Source organism: Ipomoea triloba, chromosome 11 (assembly GCF_003576645.1).
Source record: "Ipomoea triloba cultivar NCNSP0323 chromosome 11, ASM357664v1".
In the NCBI taxonomy this organism is placed as follows: domain Eukaryota; kingdom Viridiplantae; phylum Streptophyta; class Magnoliopsida; order Solanales; family Convolvulaceae; genus Ipomoea; species Ipomoea triloba.
In genome coordinates, this window is record NC_044926.1 from 1,551,524 (window position 1) to 1,569,972 (window position 18,449).

Genomic DNA, 18,449 nt, shown 5'->3' on the forward strand with positions numbered 1-18,449 from the left:
TGTTTTCACTTACTTATTCATTCTCACTGATCCATGCATGCATAGATGGATCTATATATATAGGAATTGTAGTTGCTGATGAGTTGACCAGTATAAGACTTCTACTCAACTTTGGGTCTATGGGTCGTCTTCCTCATCTTGATAGACTAATAGGACACGGACAAGTGGAAACCATTTTAGAGACAAGAATTACTTTCTACAAAAAGAATTATTAAAATATATATTATTGCGTGCAGTGTTAAATTATCCATTTATTTAAGACTATAATGTCATTTCATTTTTTTTTATTTATTAACGAGGTAAACCCCACTCCTCACTATGTGAGTATGTGGGTAAAGCCCTCGCCCTGTGACCCTAGCCGGCAAAGAGCCACAAGGAGGTAAATCAGCCTAGGTTACCCATAGCTGACCGGCACAAACTCAAGGGCTTGAGGTTCGAACCCACGACCTCTCGGCTGCAGGTGTAACTCTCTTACCACTTGAGCTACCCTTACGGGCACTATAATGTCATTTCATGGTTCATGGACTCGTTGCTATTAATAAAGTTTAAAGATAGAAATATATTTTATTATTTAATTGTAGAAATAATTGCCTTAGCTACCTCACTTTCCAATAATAGGATATTATCATAATCCTCATCATTCATCACTCATCCAATACATTTTAAAATCTACTCAAATCAATTATGCAAATACACAATTTTTCTAGAGAGTTGAATTTAAAATCTTGTGGTTATCAAGTTAATTATCCTCTCTTTTGTATACTTAAAGCGACAATAATATAAGAAAGCATGCAAGCAGCATATATAATTGATTGTATATATTCCATTAGGTATATTTATGAAAAGGCCGATGCTTTCACAAATTATTGAATAACAACATAACATATTACTATTCTTAAAAAAAAAAAGAAAAACTTAAATATTTCTTTAAATTCCTTCTTAATGGACTACAACTCATATTTTTTGTCAACATCTTACCTGGACTTGTCGCATGTAATTATATGTTTTCTCTTTCCTTTCCAATTATTAGAAAAGTAAATAAAAATAATGTAGTTGTTATGCCCCATATATACATGATATGATTGAAACTAGTTTCACGTGAAACACATGCTCTCTCAATTTAATTTGCACCCTTGATCTGATCTAGTCCTACTTGAGAAGAACGATCTGCAATTTTTTTTTTCAATTTCTTTCAAATGTATGCTTATATAAAAAATATATAAATAGATGGGATAAAAGGGAAATATAATAATGTTACAGTGCATGATGTCATGTTGCTGTCTTCAGCAAGAAATGTGATGCTGACGTGGCCTTTGCGACGTGTATTGCCCTGCCGAGTTTATGACTCACCACTTCATGACCATTCATTTCAATGACTCTTAATTCGACTTGCTATTTGAAAATAATTATTGATTATCTGTTTTAATTTATTCACATCAATGATTCGTCCAACTAGACTTGTTATTTGAAAATAATTACTAATCATCTGTTTTATGAAAAATATATACTTTTAATGGCGTTCTCACCAATATCGTAACTCAAATTGAAAGAATTTAATCTTAGACCAAGGTTTTGTATGTGATTGAAACTATTATTGTTGGAAGAGGTTTTTTTTTTTTTTTTTAGTGTAAAATTGAAACTATTATTGTTGGAAGAGGTTTTTTTTTTAGTGTAAAATTGATGAGGCAAATATGCTCTCCCAGTTAACAACTAGATGCAAACAAATCCATAGATTGGGGGAGAATACAACCAAAGATTTAAGGAAATGCAGGTAGAAATTTTAGTTTAAAAATCACTTACATATATGATCATCTATTAAATAATGAATTACCCACTCGTTATACATCAACATCAAATTTTTCCAACACAAAATTAAAGCATCTAATATATACTCCAATAACTAATAATAATATGAGATCCAACAATAACTAAACATTAAATTAATCGAATTTAATGTAGTAACATGCATATATATATATATATATATATATATATATATGAAACACTACATTATATATTGTGAAGATGGTATATTAATTAATAAATAAAGCATTGTTTCAAAATAAATAAATAAAGCATATTATTGCACTGTTAAGGTGATGAGTAGATTCTCATAAGCAGTTGACTTGCATCAAAAAATAATTTGCAACTACCATTTTACTCGCACTGAAAAAAATTATTATTTAAATCTAAGACAAAATTACTATCATATTTAATTAACTATGCTTAATTAATACTATATGACAATTTATGGAGTGTAAATGTACTTGAGTCATTTACTTCTTAATCAGGGATATTAGATTCATGATCCAGATTTAGAACATTGACCCATTCATGTTCTTTGGGAAGAGAATTGAATCAATGCATTGATTAATCAGGAATTTCATCCCAGTCATAGCAAATCATATTGGAACCAAGAAGGTCTCACAGCCATGTCAGCATCACATTTCCGGTGTGTGGAAATGTGGAAAGGGGCCTGAATAATTTCAAGTGATATAAAAAGCTTAGCAAAGATGAATCTGGTTCCATGATTTGCTATGACTAGGATGAAATTCCTGTTCTTTTTGGATGGGATCAATCAAAGCTGCATTTTTTAGCCTGTGGTCCCAAGATTTTTTTCGGATACATTAGGTTTCTAATCCTAAGCCTCTAGAATCCCTGTTCAAGGACCCCTGGAAGAGATAAATCACGAGTCGTCAGTCAGTTCCCGTGTTCCGACTCCTTATTGTACACTCTAGACACAAGGGGTCTTCGTCACCTCCCAAGAATCTTTTTTGTAGCCTACAATTATGAAGGGGCCATAATACAGATTCAGGACTAAGATTCAATAGCTCCAAAGTGGCACGAGGAATTCAAAATTGAACTTGTAATCTTATGGTTACTAAGTCAACAATCTGACCAACTTGCCTAGAGTTGTCCCCAACAGAACACATCCTTAAATTTAGCCCCCAACACAACACATCCTCCTCCCATGATAAATCTCCTAACAATGTTGAAGATAGAAGGTGCTGCAGAAGCCAAAGAATCTCCAAGAATCAAGGGGAGTATGTAAAAGAGACAAGTTGAAGAACATCCTTAAACATGCAGGCTCATTTGCTTCTTGCAGTGGATCAAAGCAATCAAACACTACTGTTGCTGTTGAGCCTCAAGAATCACCCACACCAGATGTCTTTTTGGAATCTGGTTCTTCAACCTCAGCTGTCCATACAACATCTGCTTCCTCTCATGATTCTTCCTTAGCTTGTCAAGGTAGAGAACTTACAAGTGGGACTTAGATAGAGACCACCTTGAAGCTACCTAGCTAGGATTTGTACATTTAACAATAATATAATTTAATTAATTAGGTTCATTTTTTATGTACCATATTTGTTGCAGATTTCTCATGAAAATTGTTTTACTTTTTATCTAATACGAGATTTAGATCAATATATATACATGATGATCCTAACAAAAAATTGTGTAGTACAATTCAGTGGTATAGCTCACTTTCTTTTTAGTTTGGTAGCATAGTTTGTGTTGAGATAAAAGAAAAGAAAAATAAAAATAATGGCATAAAGTGAAAAAGATAAATTTGCATGGTCCTGCAAAGTGCTTATATTCAAGTGAATTTCGCTAGGCCTGTGGGGCCCGCCAACCCGCGTGGGTGGGCTAGGGCCTAGCCCACGGGCCTAACATACAGTCGGCCCATAAAAGCGCCAAAAATAGCTCGATCTGCTTTGACAATATTAGTCCAAATACCTATTATATTCCGTACATATGAGACATACACAATAGGATTGAGGCTCATATAAGAAGTTATATATTCAATTGGGGTTACATATATCTAAGTGAAATGACAATTCTAGCCTTGCCTCAAATTAAAGATGAGGAGGAGGCATTTGTTTCTTGCCATAGAAACCCATAATCACTAACATCCTCAAAATGAACCCTACTACAATACTCATCCACACCGTCCATCTCACGATGATCATCACCACAATGGTACCAGTAATTGATCCCATCATTTTGAGCAGGGAAAGAAGGCTCCAATATTTCCATGTCCACCATCTCCATCATCCTCAAATCAAGACCGTTGAATTCCGGGACGACATCTTGGCCGCCATCAATTTTCTCGGCATCGGACGGCTGGCAGGCCTCCACGCCGCCGATCTCAGCTTCCAAAGACTGGATCACACCCATCAATCTTTCGTCGTCGTAATCCTCCACGGCCGCCTGTGTGTCGTCGAGTAATGACATGAGAAGCGCGGCGTCGACCTGGGAGAAGTCGAGGTTGCCGGAGTCATCGTAGCCGTTCATGCACCAGCTCTCTGTAGGTACCATAGTCGCCGCCATTGTTGGGAAGAGAAGAAGAGAAGAAGAGAAGAAGAGAGAATGTGGTTTGGGGTTTCAAGAAAATGGTGGGGTTTATATAAGAGGAGGAGAAGATCGAACGAGTGGCATAGATGGGATAGGATAATGGAAATCTGAATTATTAAAGAGAGAAAAGACAGAGAGACACACACTACTGCTGTCATCGTATCCCACAAAGAATAGGATTCAACCAGACAAGCTTGTCAGTTCTCGGACCGTTGTCTTAATAATTATAAAGTTTTAAATTGATTCCTAGTTATAAATAATTTTAATTGATTTATTCTTTTCAAAAAGTTAAATTCCCGACTTTAAGGGCCATCAGGTTTGGACCCGAAAGAGCATTGCTGAAGATGTAAATCCTGAACACAGAGGCTAGACCTTTGTTTAGAAGCCCGTCACTTTGAGCATTGAGAGGATGAAAATTATGATAATTCAGCTGAAAATAGAGACTAGACTACCTATGTACAAGGAGCCCCGACCCCTCATTTTGAGAGATTGCTCTCACAATGTGACTGGTGAGGTCTTTCTTTTTCAAACTTTACTCCTATAATCAACTGAAGTATTCATGCGAATTGATTATGAATACTGGTTGCACACTTTTTGATAGTGATGGCTGGTTTTTATGATAATTCAATAAAAAAGTAGAATAGGATTGGAGTGGCATATATGAACCCCACTTGGATGGTCAGCTTCTTGGGGCAGCCATGAACGATCAAGTTCAACCCACCAATCATGCAATTTATTTATTATAAAGAAGCCCAAGTAGAAATCTGTCGTTGTCTGACGGCAAAACCTGCAGCCCGGGGTTCCAGATGACCGACACCCTAGCTAGCTAGTTGAGGATGACTGCTCAATTATTCATATAAATTATTTTTGCTATTTATGTCTAACTGTTTTTTGCACCTGGGGTCGTCCGCCTTCATAATTAACGTTGTTGCCGGAGACAGGCGCCTGCACACCGCCACGACAGGTAGTAACGCGTTGGCCCTCCGAGGTAGCACCGGCTCGTTGTAGATGACAGATTGGCCTGGTGCATGTTCTCTATGTTTTTTTTTTGAGTGACTGATAAGTATTCACAATCACTGTCTGAGGGTGTTTACTAGATAAGTCTGATAGCTTTATGTGTAATAGCTGGTAAATCAGATATATATGATAAGTAAATAGCATTAAAAAAACTCGATTGGATGGGCTTGACTAAGAGATCGAGGAGGGTGTATATCATTTATATTTTTTGGGTGACAAGAGAAACCCACAATCACTAGTTGAAAGACCCACTTATGTAATAGTTCATAAATCATATTTGAGAGCTAAATCGCATTAAGAAGACCCTATCTAGCTATTGGACGGTCTCGACTAAGAGAGAAGAGCGTAAATCATTTTTGTTTTTGTTTTTTACAATTATTATTCGAGGTGTGCATTGGTTAAACTTTGTATATGTATAAATCTCACAAATCAAGCACGAGAGATAAAACGCACTAAGAAAACCCTAATGTCGGCAAGAATCAAACTCGCGATATTTTGATATGAGAATTATGTTACACTTACCCATCACGCTTTTCGCGGCACAATAGTAGTTGATTAATTTGGAACTCGATCTAGACATTAAATTTGTTTTGCTTGAATTGTAAGTGGTTGGTATGCTATGGATGTGCAAGAATGTGTGGGTATGGGAGTTGGGCATCTTTACATCTTGGAACCAATAAAGGCAGGGTTTAGTGATGCCGGAACAACATATATATGGTGGACCAAATGATTATATTAATGAATGATTATTACATGCATGATGTTGTGAGTCTTTAGTTAATATGACCTGTAATTGCCGGAATGGGTATAGGGGATAAGATGCCTATCAATTACATATTGATAATTGAGCAATGAGCACTATTCGCATGTATTTATAGTAGTAGTGGCATTAAAAGCAACTGATTTGATAAGCAATAATAATATATCCAAATATAATGGTTATGTAAGAAATATGAGATTTTTTAATAATGTTTTAAGATTCGGTTACATGATAAGATATGGATATATAATATAAGTGCTTAAAAATTTAAACTTTTGATCAACTTGAAATCTTGCATGATATGATATGGATATGGATATGGATATATAATATAAGTGCTTAAAACTTTAAGCTTTTGATCAGCTTGAATTCTTGCACCGGAAAAACTTTCTAATTGTTAAATGTGTCACGGTTGAAAAATCACCCATTCCTGTCCGGTCACTTAGAAGCGGATGAAAATTTATGAGTCTTTTTTCATCTTTTCTAATCATTGTCTAATTGTCTAAAGTGTTACATACAATTGAAAACTCATCAATTTAATTTCTATCTACTTTCTGACAACAAGTTAACAGTGGAAGAAAACCTAAGGGGATTTCAACTTTCTCTACCACTGTTGCTAGCGGTCAGAAATTCTAACCACATATCAAATGTGGTTTGAGAATTCTTTATATATTATGGTAGATCAGAAAACTTAATTTTGACTACTTTTTCTTGTGGTCGAACAAATTTTGACAGCCAGTTTCAAATATTGAAAATATTTAATACTTTCATATGTAGCAGAAAAAAAATATTCTTGATAAAAAACTTTAACTTTTTGACTATTTTTCGGTTTAAAAAAACTCCTAAGTTTTTTTAGTAGCGGTGCGTTAGGTTATTACTTTTGACGAATCTCATGGTGGATGTATAGATACATATAGGGATGTTGGGGCCAACAAGTGTACAAGGTAGAGAAGTAGTGATGCTTGTTGGATGGGAAGCAAAGAGGCAACTAAGTATGTAGTGCTCAACTAACCAAATAAGATGCCTAAAGGTTAAGATAGATAATGTGAATAATGGAAAATGGTCCCGACAAGATATTGGGAGGAGATATTAATTAAGAACCTAAAATATGGAGCACCCAACAACAAGATTTTGGGGCATGCAATATAATCCACCAAATGTTTTTGATTGATTCGCATGTTGTTGTCCTTTTGGGTTTTTGGTTTGCTTTTTGGGACGTAAGGAATAAAAAGAGTGGTGAATGATTTCAAGTCCATCAACCATGTGATGTGCTCTTCTCTTTACACCCATTATATTCAAACCTCCTACCTCAGCTCCAATCAATTAAAGCTACATACACCTTATCTAACCTATAGATATAATGTACTCCTTTAAAAGTGAGAACCGATATCAGCCTTTCATTAGAGTTTATTAATGGTTAAGAACTTCAGTTTTAAAAAAAAATATGGGGTCAGTTTAGTAATGATAAGATCTTAACTTTTAATTTTCAAGATAGAAGGTGTAAATATATCTACACTTTTTAGAATAAGGTGTTTTCATCCGAACCCACCCTTGAGAATCTCATATTTTTCATATGTAGATGGATTTTCCATATATACAAAGGACTAATTTATCCTAAATGATAATTATTTTCTATTTTGAATGTTAATTAAATGAGATTAATGATGGCCATTGATCTTTTACTTTATATGGCTTAGACGATCCGTTCTCATGTGGGAGGGTGTATTATTTTCATAGGAGCGTGCGTGCACTTCTCATGTGGGAGGGTGGGAGGGTGTACTATTTTCATAGGAATTTGCGTGCGCGCACATAATCTTCCTTGATTTGATTATCCTCCCATAAATATATAAACCCCACTTATATTCCATGGAACAAAGTCATGATAACCTAATTTCATTTGACTTATACATTGCATGAATACCTTATTCCTTCCAAAAGTGATGCTTACACCAATGAATAAGTAACAAATCTCAACCTAATATAATGAGAACTCTTGATTGTGTTGTTTGCCAATTTTATATTGGGTTTCATCAAAGAAAAAAGAGTCCACTATGGCAAGAGATAGGTATAATTATATATGATTCTAATTAGTGTGAAAAGATTTATTAGTTTTTTTTTATCATTAAAACTAAATGTTAGATTCGTGTTATGCAATTCGATCTCATATCAAACTATTATGATTTTGAATCAATGTTGACTTGGAAAAGAAGAACGGGAGGGCAATTCGATCTCATATCAAACTATTATGATTTTGAATCAATGTTGACTTGGAAAAGAAGAACGGGAGGACCGGAAGAGGAGACTTGAGAATGATGAGTGGAAGGATACAAACTAAAGAGAGATAGAATAAGGCATAAATTAGAAAGACGGAATAATTCACGTTCTCCACTAATTAAGCATCAATTAATTCTTTTCTTTTAGATATATCATAGGGTGACACTAATTTTTAAATTTTAGATTATACTCTAATTTATTATCATGATTCACATAAAGTATACAAAGTAGCAATATTTGTATATAGTAAATTCAATATTTAATTTATGGAGTGTCAACATAATTTAAATTCACATAACCAATCGAATATACAATATAATGACAACATCTAAAAGCTAAGCAACATAAAAGTAAAGTCTTTATGTCCATTCACTTATTTTTGAAACTAGAATAAATAAATGTATACAAGGCCAAAGACCTTGTAGTCTAGTGCCACCCGATATCCCGGTTAACACTCATACATGGATGATAGGAGTGGGTTTGAGCCTCAGTAGAGGCAACTGTTGATTCTTTGTACTTCGATAGGTAGTATCGGTTACGAACGAATGCACTATCAAATGTTTTCAAATACATCATTGACTCATCATAATTATAAAAATATATCATCGCTTTTTTTTCGTTAATTTTAAATGTTTGATCATTTGAAATCATGAAATATATATTTGATATTAGTATCCACCTTCTCACGAAGTTACTAGTTCTCAAATCTCATCTGATCTTAATTCTTATCAAAACATATATTTGATATTAGTATGCACCTTCTCACGAAGTTACTAGTTCTCAAATCTCATCCGATCTTAATTCTTATCAAAACAATGATGCAAAGGCCTCCTTGTGCCCAGTGTGAAAGCAACCTCTAAAAGTGAGGGGACTATTTGTACACAGTAAGTAAATGTCTGCCTATGTTCAGATAAGTTATCATGATTTACATCTTCTTAGATGATCTGTCGAGTCGGACTTGAGCTGAGAGGCCCTTGACCCGGCGTGAGGGGCCCTTAGGGTTGGAGATTCAATTTTTTGAAACAAAAAGAATCAATACAATACAATATTTGTTTGTATGCATATATACACACACAAAAGGTGGGTGCATGAACCATATACATAAACTTCTCTACACAATCATTTCAATTAAGGAAAACAACAATACCTTCATGAATAGAACCACCGCAATAACACACACACTACACCTTTCCCATTCGCCCTAACCTCCGCCGCCGCCGCCACAACCTCCGCCTCCGCCGCCACAGCCACCGCCACAACCTCCGCCGCCGCCGCAGCCACCGCCACCCCCACAAGTACCCGCAGCACCACAGCAACAACCTTGGGGGCCCTGGGCAATGGATTGAACNAAGCAACATAAAAGTAAAGTCTTTATGTCCATTCACTTATTTTTGAAACTAGAATAAATAAATGTATACAAGGCCAAAGACCTTGTAGTCTAGTGCCACCCGATATCCCGGTTAACACTCATACATGGATGATAGGAGTGGGTTTGAGCCTCAGTAGAGGCAACTGTTGATTCTTTGTACTTCGATAGGTAGTATCGGTTACGAACGAATGCACTATCAAATGTTTTCAAATACATCATTGACTCATCATAATTATAAAAATATATCATCGCTTTTTTTTCGTTAATTTTAAATGTTTGATCATTTGAAATCATGAAATATATATTTGATATTAGTATCCACCTTCTCACGAAGTTACTAGTTCTCAAATCTCATCTGATCTTAATTCTTATCAAAACATATATTTGATATTAGTATGCACCTTCTCACGAAGTTACTAGTTCTCAAATCTCATCCGATCTTAATTCTTATCAAAACAATGATGCAAAGGCCTCCTTGTGCCCAGTGTGAAAGCAACCTCTAAAAGTGAGGGGACTATTTGTACACAGTAAGTAAATGTCTGCCTATGTTCAGATAAGTTATCATGATTTACATCTTCTTAGATGATCTGTCGAGTCGGACTTGAGCTGAGAGGCCCTTGACCCGGCGTGAGGGGCCCTTAGGGTTGGAGATTCAATTTTTTGAAACAAAAAGAATCAATACAATACAATATTTGTTTGTATGCATATATACACACACAAAAGGTGGGTGCATGAACCATATACATAAACTTCTCTACACAATCATTTCAATTAAGGAAAACAACAATACCTTCATGAATAGAACCACCGCAATAACACACACACTACACCTTTCCCATTCGCCCTAACCTCCGCCGCCGCCGCCACAACCTCCGCCTCCGCCGCCACAGCCACCGCCACAACCTCCGCCGCCGCCGCAGCCACCGCCACCCCCACAAGTACCCGCAGCACCACAGCAACAACCTTGGGGGCCCTGGGCAATGGATTGAACCACCGTATCCGTTATTTCCACCGCCACTTCAGCAACGCGCCGCCCATCAATGCCACTCTCCGATGCCGTGGCGGCCGCCGCCACGCCGGCGACGGCGGCACCACCTCCGGCCAGAACAGCCAAATTCCGAACTTTCTTGGCCTCATGAACCCTTGCAACCAAAACACATATAATCATCCCAATTAAGACAAGTACGCTGAGAACTATGAAGACGATGATGTATGCATTAATCATAATGTTATTATTATTATTATTATTACCTGCAAGACTCATTCTTTAGATCAGTAGCGGCATTTTATGGGAACGGTGACGAAAAGGATTGATTATTATTTAATTTATACAGCGACAAATAATGATTCTACAAAGAATTAAACATATATGAATCTCAACTTCAAAATGATTGGTTTTGGGGATTCTTGTAATCATTACAAGTTTCGAGGAAATTGTGGTTTAATGTTATGGTAATTATTGGAAATTTTATATGGATGTATGTTGTCTCCTTTTACTTGGTATGTAGGGGTTCTGCATCTCTCTAGACGGCATTGCTAATCATCAATTCTTATACACCATGGACCAGGTTCATATTATATTGTATACTCTGATACAAAAATTTTGTACTTTCAATTAACACATTTTATACATATAAATAAATAATTTGATAATGTTGACACATAATATGATAGCTACATGTACATATATAAACAGTTAACTACAGGTACAGAACGTGTCAACTACTAATACAAAATCTGAAACTTATTTTTGGACCAGGATCTTTAAGGTAGACCTTAGTCTATAGTATAATTTGCCCAGGATCTTTAAGGTAGACCTTAGTCTATAATATAATTTGGCGTATATAATTTTGCTACGTACCAATGCAATATATATATAATTAAACGCCATTGCAAGCATTATTTATTAGTTTAAAAAGTACTATATCTGCAATAGTGTGATTAGTGTCAGTAGGGCACCATATATATATAGTATACATAGTTGTACCTAATACCATTGGCACTGTTTTAAAGAATGGAATTGTAAATGTCACCCACATGAAGAGACAACTAAAACTTTTTATTATTGCAACAATGTCAGGAGGAACAAAGAAAAGGTTGATTCAAAAGCCACAATAATGTGCCCCATTCAATGAAATATTGAAAAATCAAAATTTGAGGCACAGTTAAACCTTCTACACTTCTCTCTACCTAACTAATTTAAGGTTGCCCATATAATGATTTAGGAATTACATTCTACAATAATTGATCATAGTAAGTCTGATGAGCTACATATCTAGACTCGTACCCGTAATTTACATGTCTATCGACAAAAAAAGCTTCACTAGGAGGAGAAACAACGCTAACCTGCATCGGTTCGTCGCCTCCCTGTACACTACCGAGGTGTGAATCCACGACAAACCCTTTGTTCTCCGAAAAAAATGATGTATGGGGCCTGGTTCCCGAGAACATGCTACAAGCGATTGTTCTCTTCGAGTTATAGTCCGGAGCAGACATTGTGTTGATGAACGAGGAGAACGGGTCGAGGGCGCTGGCATCAGCGTAATCGACTGTACTGAATGAGTCCCGGGTGCTCTCGGTAGTGAAGGATGCTTCATCGGAGCTCGTGAAAAGGGACCAGTCACTCGCTGTGGCATCCGAGATCTCCATGTTCTCGGAATACATTCCCATTATTGGCGGTCTGTTCCTATTCGCATTTCTCACAACACTACCGGAAGTGCGATTGATGACATCCACTCCCGTCTTCAATCTATGATCACGAGATCGGTCCAGGCATGCAAAATGGTTACTGGCTTTGATTTGCTCGGGTCGTGACGGTTTCTGAGATTTCGTGGAGCTGTGCTTTGAAATCCCGGGAACTAGGTGCCTGGTACTCTTGCTAGCCCCGGTTCTATCAGGCCGGGGGGATGACCTATAACAAAGCGTTATACTTAGTTAGCAATCCCGTAATTACGCACATTGAAGATTCAGATTAGAAATATTCAGTTAATAAAGGCAATTCAATCACAGCGCTTTCGTACATACATTGCTGAGATTTCTAACACGATATATGACCAAGCAAGTGAAAGTAATTCTAGATTTTGAATTAAAACCGAAAGATGTACCTCATGTAAAACAAGATATATGCGCCTTCTGTCATAACTCGGCTCATAGGTACTTGCTGAACCTGTCATTTCGTTAGACCCATTTTTATCAGACCTAAAACACACGGTAAAAGCAACTTTCTTTTCCTTCTTCCGTTTTTGATTTATATGTCTTTTTCCTCGTTTTAATTCGCCCAATTATTAGAGTTTGGTTTGGATTTTACCTCGACAATTACCAAAAGAATACAATTTTATGTAGAACTTTACCTTGGTATCATCAATCCTGAACCAATTGCCTTGCATATCTTTCACATAGGATATATAATGCCCAGAAAACGACGCATTTAGTGTATCCAAGTGGACGACGACAGCATAAAGCATGTAAAGCGGAGGTACATCATCGGTCCCGGTCATATATGGTATCATATCCAGCATTTCGGGGAAAGTAATGCACTTGTTTATCTTGCCATAACACCCACCCTGATAATCATAGTAAAAAAAAAAAACATTCAACCAAACGACAATGAAGATCACTAGAGCAAGATATAACTTTATGGCGAGGCATCTTCCTAGCCTAAATATATTATGCCCTTAACTTTGTATTAATTGGGAAAAAAAAACATTACCTGAAATCTTTTCAAGACAATAGTCAAGATATTAGGAGCTTCCTGTATGCTTAATTGCTTTTGTGCTCGAACATATGAAGAACAGCTTTTTCAACAACATGCAAAAAAAACATAAGTAATTAAATATAAGTCTCTCTGATCTCAAATAGGACATTTAAAAGGAACAGGAAAAGTATTGTATCAATAACACACCTTCCACATCTATACATGTTTTCTCCATCAAGATCTTCGGGACTCGTAAATTGTGTCAACGCATCTTCAAGGGATTCAACCCAGCCATATATTTCCAATGTAAGATCCATGATGTTTTCATAGCACTCTGACTCGTGATGACATCTCAAACATTTGACCTAGTTTAAATAAGAGTTTTGGAAATCTAAATTTTATAAAAAAAAAATATTGAAATTACAGGACAAAGCATCAGAAGATTGAACTTGAAAATATTCGGAGGACTTGAAGATGACCAAAAACCTTAGATCTTAGTCGTCCCCCAAAAATGTGCTGAATAAAGGTTGTTTCCTGCAGTCTAGGTTCAACGGCCTTTTCTCCACCCAAACCTTCCAAGCATATAGATTGCATTGATGCCACAAGAAGCCTAGATATTCAGGATATCAAACATACTAACCGTATGAGAGTAAAATCTATAATAGTATTTGTAAATTTCAATACTCACAAAACTCATCATAGTTCTCTTTTATATTCATTTGATAAACAATCTTTGCAACGAAAGAACTGAATTTGTTTATAAAAATGCCAAAAAAAGTGATGCATTGATGATATAAGTGTAGATTTGACACAAAAACACGCAATAATTTGCAATGAGAACGAGGATTCGAGTCATGTAAACCTTAAAAATTCATGTGCATCTTCCTGACTTCCGTTTCCAATCTGGCTGTTTATGCTCTGCATACGCAAAAGAAATCTATTGGGAGACAGAGGTTCTCCGCTCTCTCTTAACATCATCACATGCTGCTCAAGTTCACACATGAGGCACCAATCTCTGCCACAGCCTGGTACACGAGTTCAAAAATATATATGATTTTCTTCTACGTAGACAGATTAAAGACAGAAAATAAACAGAAACTGAAAATGAGAAGACAGAAAGAGCATTTCAGAGAAGTTAATTACAAGTTCGAGAGTGTGATCGATGAAGCAGATAGACTGTTAGAGGTTTGGTGAAGGTCAAACACTGCAAGACTGCATTGGCGTAACAACTGCAAAATAGAACCAAAGAAAAGGGCGATAATGAATGGCTTAATCAGGTAGTGGTGCCATAGAGATATTTTTAGACTACTTTTGGGAAAACTGAAATTTTCTAGACGCTGATAATTCAAATATCAACACTGAATATCAAAAAGAACTAAAAGTATACCTATTCCCGCAATTAATTAGTCCTCTAGGCGAGACATTGAGAACTTCATACTGAAAGTACTTCACAAATTCTTCATAAGGAAACAGCATCTGTACATTTGAAAAAGCATTAATCAGATTTCAGTAACATTAATTAATGCCCAGAATAGACTTCCTCAATAAAAGTAAAAAACTTAATAACAGAGTTTAAATGGAGATAGACATTTTTTTTACCAATAGACTAAATTCTGTCAAGCTTTTCATCTATTAAAGTAATGTTAAACCTCAATCTAGAGTACATTAAAGGCCGACCTTTAATTTCTTGTGCTTGTCAGTTTTGACTACTGAATGTGCTTGCCTGTCAGGCCTTGATGACTTCATTAGACCAAACATTTTCATGATGCCGTTGCGTCCATTAGAAGGAATAGACTCCTTTATTTTAGCATTTCCTGCATCACAAGTCAATTGTCATGCAAAAGAAGAGAACGAACTTCTTCATACAGAATAGAAATGCAAGAAACCTACTCAATTCATCGCCTTTCTGACCCTCCCCATCCTGATCTGAACACATTTCATCTCTTGATACTTTTGGTTTAGATTTATTGGTTTTCCTTGTTGCAACCATTTCACAAGAATAGTCCATGCCTGCAGTCATATCCTGAGAAGTAAATCCTCCTGAGAGAATGTTATCTCCATTACTCATATCCACTTGAGTTTCCCATGCATTTGTCTCGTGACTCTCTAAATTCGGTGCATCTGAGCTGGCATAGTAACTTTTTGTCCACGGATCGTTCTCACTTTGCCTCTGTGACATATAACCGTTCTGCATTGTACTTTTGTTATCAGCATCTCCACCAGGAATGCTATACTGTTCATAAAGCATAGAGTCACTCTCTCTTAACTGCAGTAAACAACAAATAAAGCATGAAGAAAGCGGAACCATAGAAATGTAAAACCCCATCACTTTCATAATTGATGAGACTTAAAACCTTATTTCTAGTAGAAGGTTCTGATGATGGAATCGTACAGCACGAAGTTGATGAAGTAACTCTACTCCTAGAGGATTGATCAGAACCTTCTAATATGTTTCCTTCAGCTTTTCTCATTGCATCCTTATTTCCTTTCCGGGAAGCTCTCCGTTCAATAGATCTTCTCTGTCTCAATGGAGATTCAGAGGGATCTATCGAAGCACAAGCAACACCAGTTGAGCTTGGTGTGCTTATAGGAGATTGAATGATATGGTCAGAAGGGTCTTTCTCAAACTTAGGCTGCTTGGCATTGTATTCAACAAACTGTGCACTCATGTTACTATCGACTGAGACCCGTCCAGGGAGCTCTTCCATCAAAGCAGACTTAGGAGATGAAATATTGCTGTTGTTTTCCAATAGCTTGCACTCTTGTTTGTGAATTTCCCTCCAATGGAGAATCTGGCACTTGCCCGAACTGTATAGACATTATCACTTGAAATAATTAGCTTAGGTCATATCCAGACCAAATTTTAAGCATGAAATTCAGAGGGGGATGAGGGGAAGACAAAAGCTTCAACATAGCACTGCAAGTCCCTAAATGAGAGATCCAAGATAGCCGACTAAATAAAATTCAAATGTTTAGTCATACCAGTAGCGAACAGACTTGCATCTAGAGCACCGAGTTGTTGCTGGACCATAGCACCTTGCACACTCATGAAGTGAAGTATTTGGCAAAGGCACACTTGGCACACTTGCAACCGGATGAAGTGAATTGCTCGGCAAAGGTACAGGTACAGGTACAGGAGGAAAGACATTGGCAGCAGCCATGGCTTCTACCCTAAAAGCTTCTTCAGCAGCCTGTTGAGCTAATACACTTGCCCTCCCTTTCTTTTTTGCAGCCTCATTCCATTTTCCTAGGAAGATGTAAATAACAAGCGGAAGCAAAACTAGGAACAAAAACAGAGCAAGAACATCGGTTTCACTTGGCTGGAGCATGATCCCACCAGCAAACTCATGTCCAATTTGCTGAAACTCCTCCTTGAGAACACTGATCACCTTTAGCTACAAAGCAAGGATTAGAAGTGTTTTGTTTGACAGTAACCTAAATCAACATGAACTACTTTCTACAAGTAAGAAGAACAAGTAATTCACATTTACATTATTACAAATTAAGCAAGAATTATAAGTGTATTTATCAACAAGAAAGAATCATAAAAACCCTCCTTTTTTCAATAAATAATTTACTTTTTTTGACAAGCTTAGATCTAGTCACTCAAGCATTGGTTGCTAACAAGGAAATGAGTAACTATCATTCCTCTAAGAAATGGTAACCAAATCTGCTATGTCAGAAAAGCAAACGATATGTCTTTATTCACCCAAACTTAGTAAGATTAGAAGATTCTATCATATGCAGAATGAAAAGGTCAATTCTTTTCAGTTTTCACTGCCAGAATTCTCTCTAACGGGTATTTTCTTGTCTGTTGAGGGAGGTAAACCTGCCTTCAGATAGGAAGGCAGACCAAACAAGCAGAATGCTCCCAAATAGAAGCTTTTACAACATCAAGTGCATCATAGTCCAAAAATTGACCCAAATAATGTAATTCCTCCACCTACTATGTTTTAAAAAATATCAATACAAGTGGTTTCCGAACAATAGGAATTTTTCTGGAACTCGCCATATCAAAATAGCAATAAATATATGTAATGAGCAGCACTTGTACATAATTGGAACAAATTAAACAATAACATTGGCAGGGAAAGAAAAAAGCTTTGTTATAGCATAAGCAATAAGACTCCCAGTCAATTCTCTGAATGTTCCCACTAATTTCTTCCAACCATGAGTATCTATTTCACCAACTCCAGTCAATTTTTTGACCAATTATCCTCTAAAAAATTAATTAATTAATTAACTAAACCTCAACAAACAAGCTATCCAACACCTGCATTTGCAAATAAAGGTAAGCCCACAAACCCATTTCTGTAAATGGAAAGCTGGGGAAACACAGTGAGATGAACTCAAAGAGAAGGGAAAATAAGAATGTTCAAGTAAAGTAACCCGACACCCAGCATTTTCTAGGTAGAGCATAAAACTTTCCCTTCCACTCGTACCAATAAAATAAAATAAAATAACATAAAAATCCAATCTTTATGCTGTTTACGAACTAAAACGCCAAGACCCAGACAAAATCAGGCGTTCAAGCTCAAGATTCAGATAAGAACAAGCATAGAACCCATAAAGATTATATACCTTTCTGCATAAGAGGCAAAATCAGCAGAATAAACACCCTGGGTTCTCTTTTGCAGCTCCTGGGTCTTCTCTTGTTAGCTCGGAAAGATACTTTTATTCCTCAAATGGTAAGAAATCCACCGCTTCTGCTCTCCATTGGCCTGCCTGGCTTCACAAAATGCCTCTCTTCTTCGTTTCGTTTGCACTTTAAGATTGGGGAATACTCGTGTGTGCTCACTCCACACCCTACAGATTCAGTCCAGGACAAAAGGCTTTGGACTCGGTGGATATGATTTCAGACTTTCCGGTGGGTGGGGCCCGGCCCCGGGGAGGATAGATCATGGCCGTCTATCGCGTCCTTGTCAGATGATGTGGAACGAAAGAGAAAGTCTTGAAATTGGTCTTCTCTTCTCCTCTCT

The 18,449-nt window shown here is 36.7% G+C and overlaps 2 protein-coding genes across 3 annotated transcripts; both read right to left on the reverse strand.

Moving 5' to 3' along the window:
- Positions 1-9,556: 9,556 nt before the first annotated feature.
- On the reverse strand, positions 9,557-11,001 carry LOC115996921 (putative lysozyme-like protein). The gene is made up of 3 exons (XM_031236360.1): positions 10,626-11,001; positions 10,521-10,530; positions 9,557-9,737 (listed from the first exon to the last, which is right to left on the reverse strand). The coding sequence occupies exons 1-3, from the start codon at positions 10,999-11,001 to the stop codon at positions 9,557-9,559; spliced, it is 567 nt and encodes a 188-aa protein (XP_031092220.1).
- Positions 11,002-11,814: 813 nt separating this feature from the next.
- On the reverse strand, positions 11,815-18,281 carry LOC115996610 (ubiquitin carboxyl-terminal hydrolase 15). Of its 2 annotated transcripts, none has more exons than XM_031235926.1 (14): positions 18,052-18,281; positions 16,453-16,865; positions 15,825-16,278; positions 15,361-15,703; positions 15,148-15,284; positions 14,858-14,946; positions 14,614-14,699; positions 14,333-14,495; positions 13,957-14,080; positions 13,678-13,835; positions 13,486-13,570; positions 13,127-13,339; positions 12,881-12,942; positions 11,815-12,687 (listed from the first exon to the last, which is right to left on the reverse strand). In XM_031235926.1, exons 2-14 carry the CDS (start codon positions 16,797-16,799, stop codon positions 12,012-12,014), a joined length of 2,937 nt encoding a protein of 978 aa, XP_031091786.1. In that variant the 5' UTR covers positions 16,800-16,865; positions 18,052-18,281; the 3' UTR covers positions 11,815-12,011. The 2 variants fall into 2 exon arrangements, with proteins under 2 accessions (XP_031091786.1, XP_031091785.1); XM_031235925.1 differs by having other exon boundaries at positions 15,361-15,736.
- Between the last annotated feature and the right edge of the window lie 168 nt (positions 18,282-18,449).

Excerpts from the sequence above, each read along its gene's own strand:
- LOC115996610 (XM_031235925.1), bottom strand. The coding sequence starts at position 16,799 with ATGCTCCAGCCAAGTGAAACCGATGTTCTTGCTCTGTTTTTGTTCCTA. Across the intron at positions 15,285-15,360 it reads TCAGAAAGGCGATGAATTGA|GAAATGCTAAAATAAAGGAG; the intron begins GTAGGTTTCTTG and ends CTTGTGATGCAG. Across the intron at positions 12,688-12,880 it reads TATATCTTGTTTTACATGAG|GTCATCCCCCCGGCCTGATA; the intron begins GTACATCTTTCG and ends GCTTTGTTATAG.
- LOC115996921 (XM_031236360.1), bottom strand. The coding sequence starts at position 11,001 with ATGATTAATGCATACATCATCGTCTTCATAGTTCTCAGCGTACTTGTC.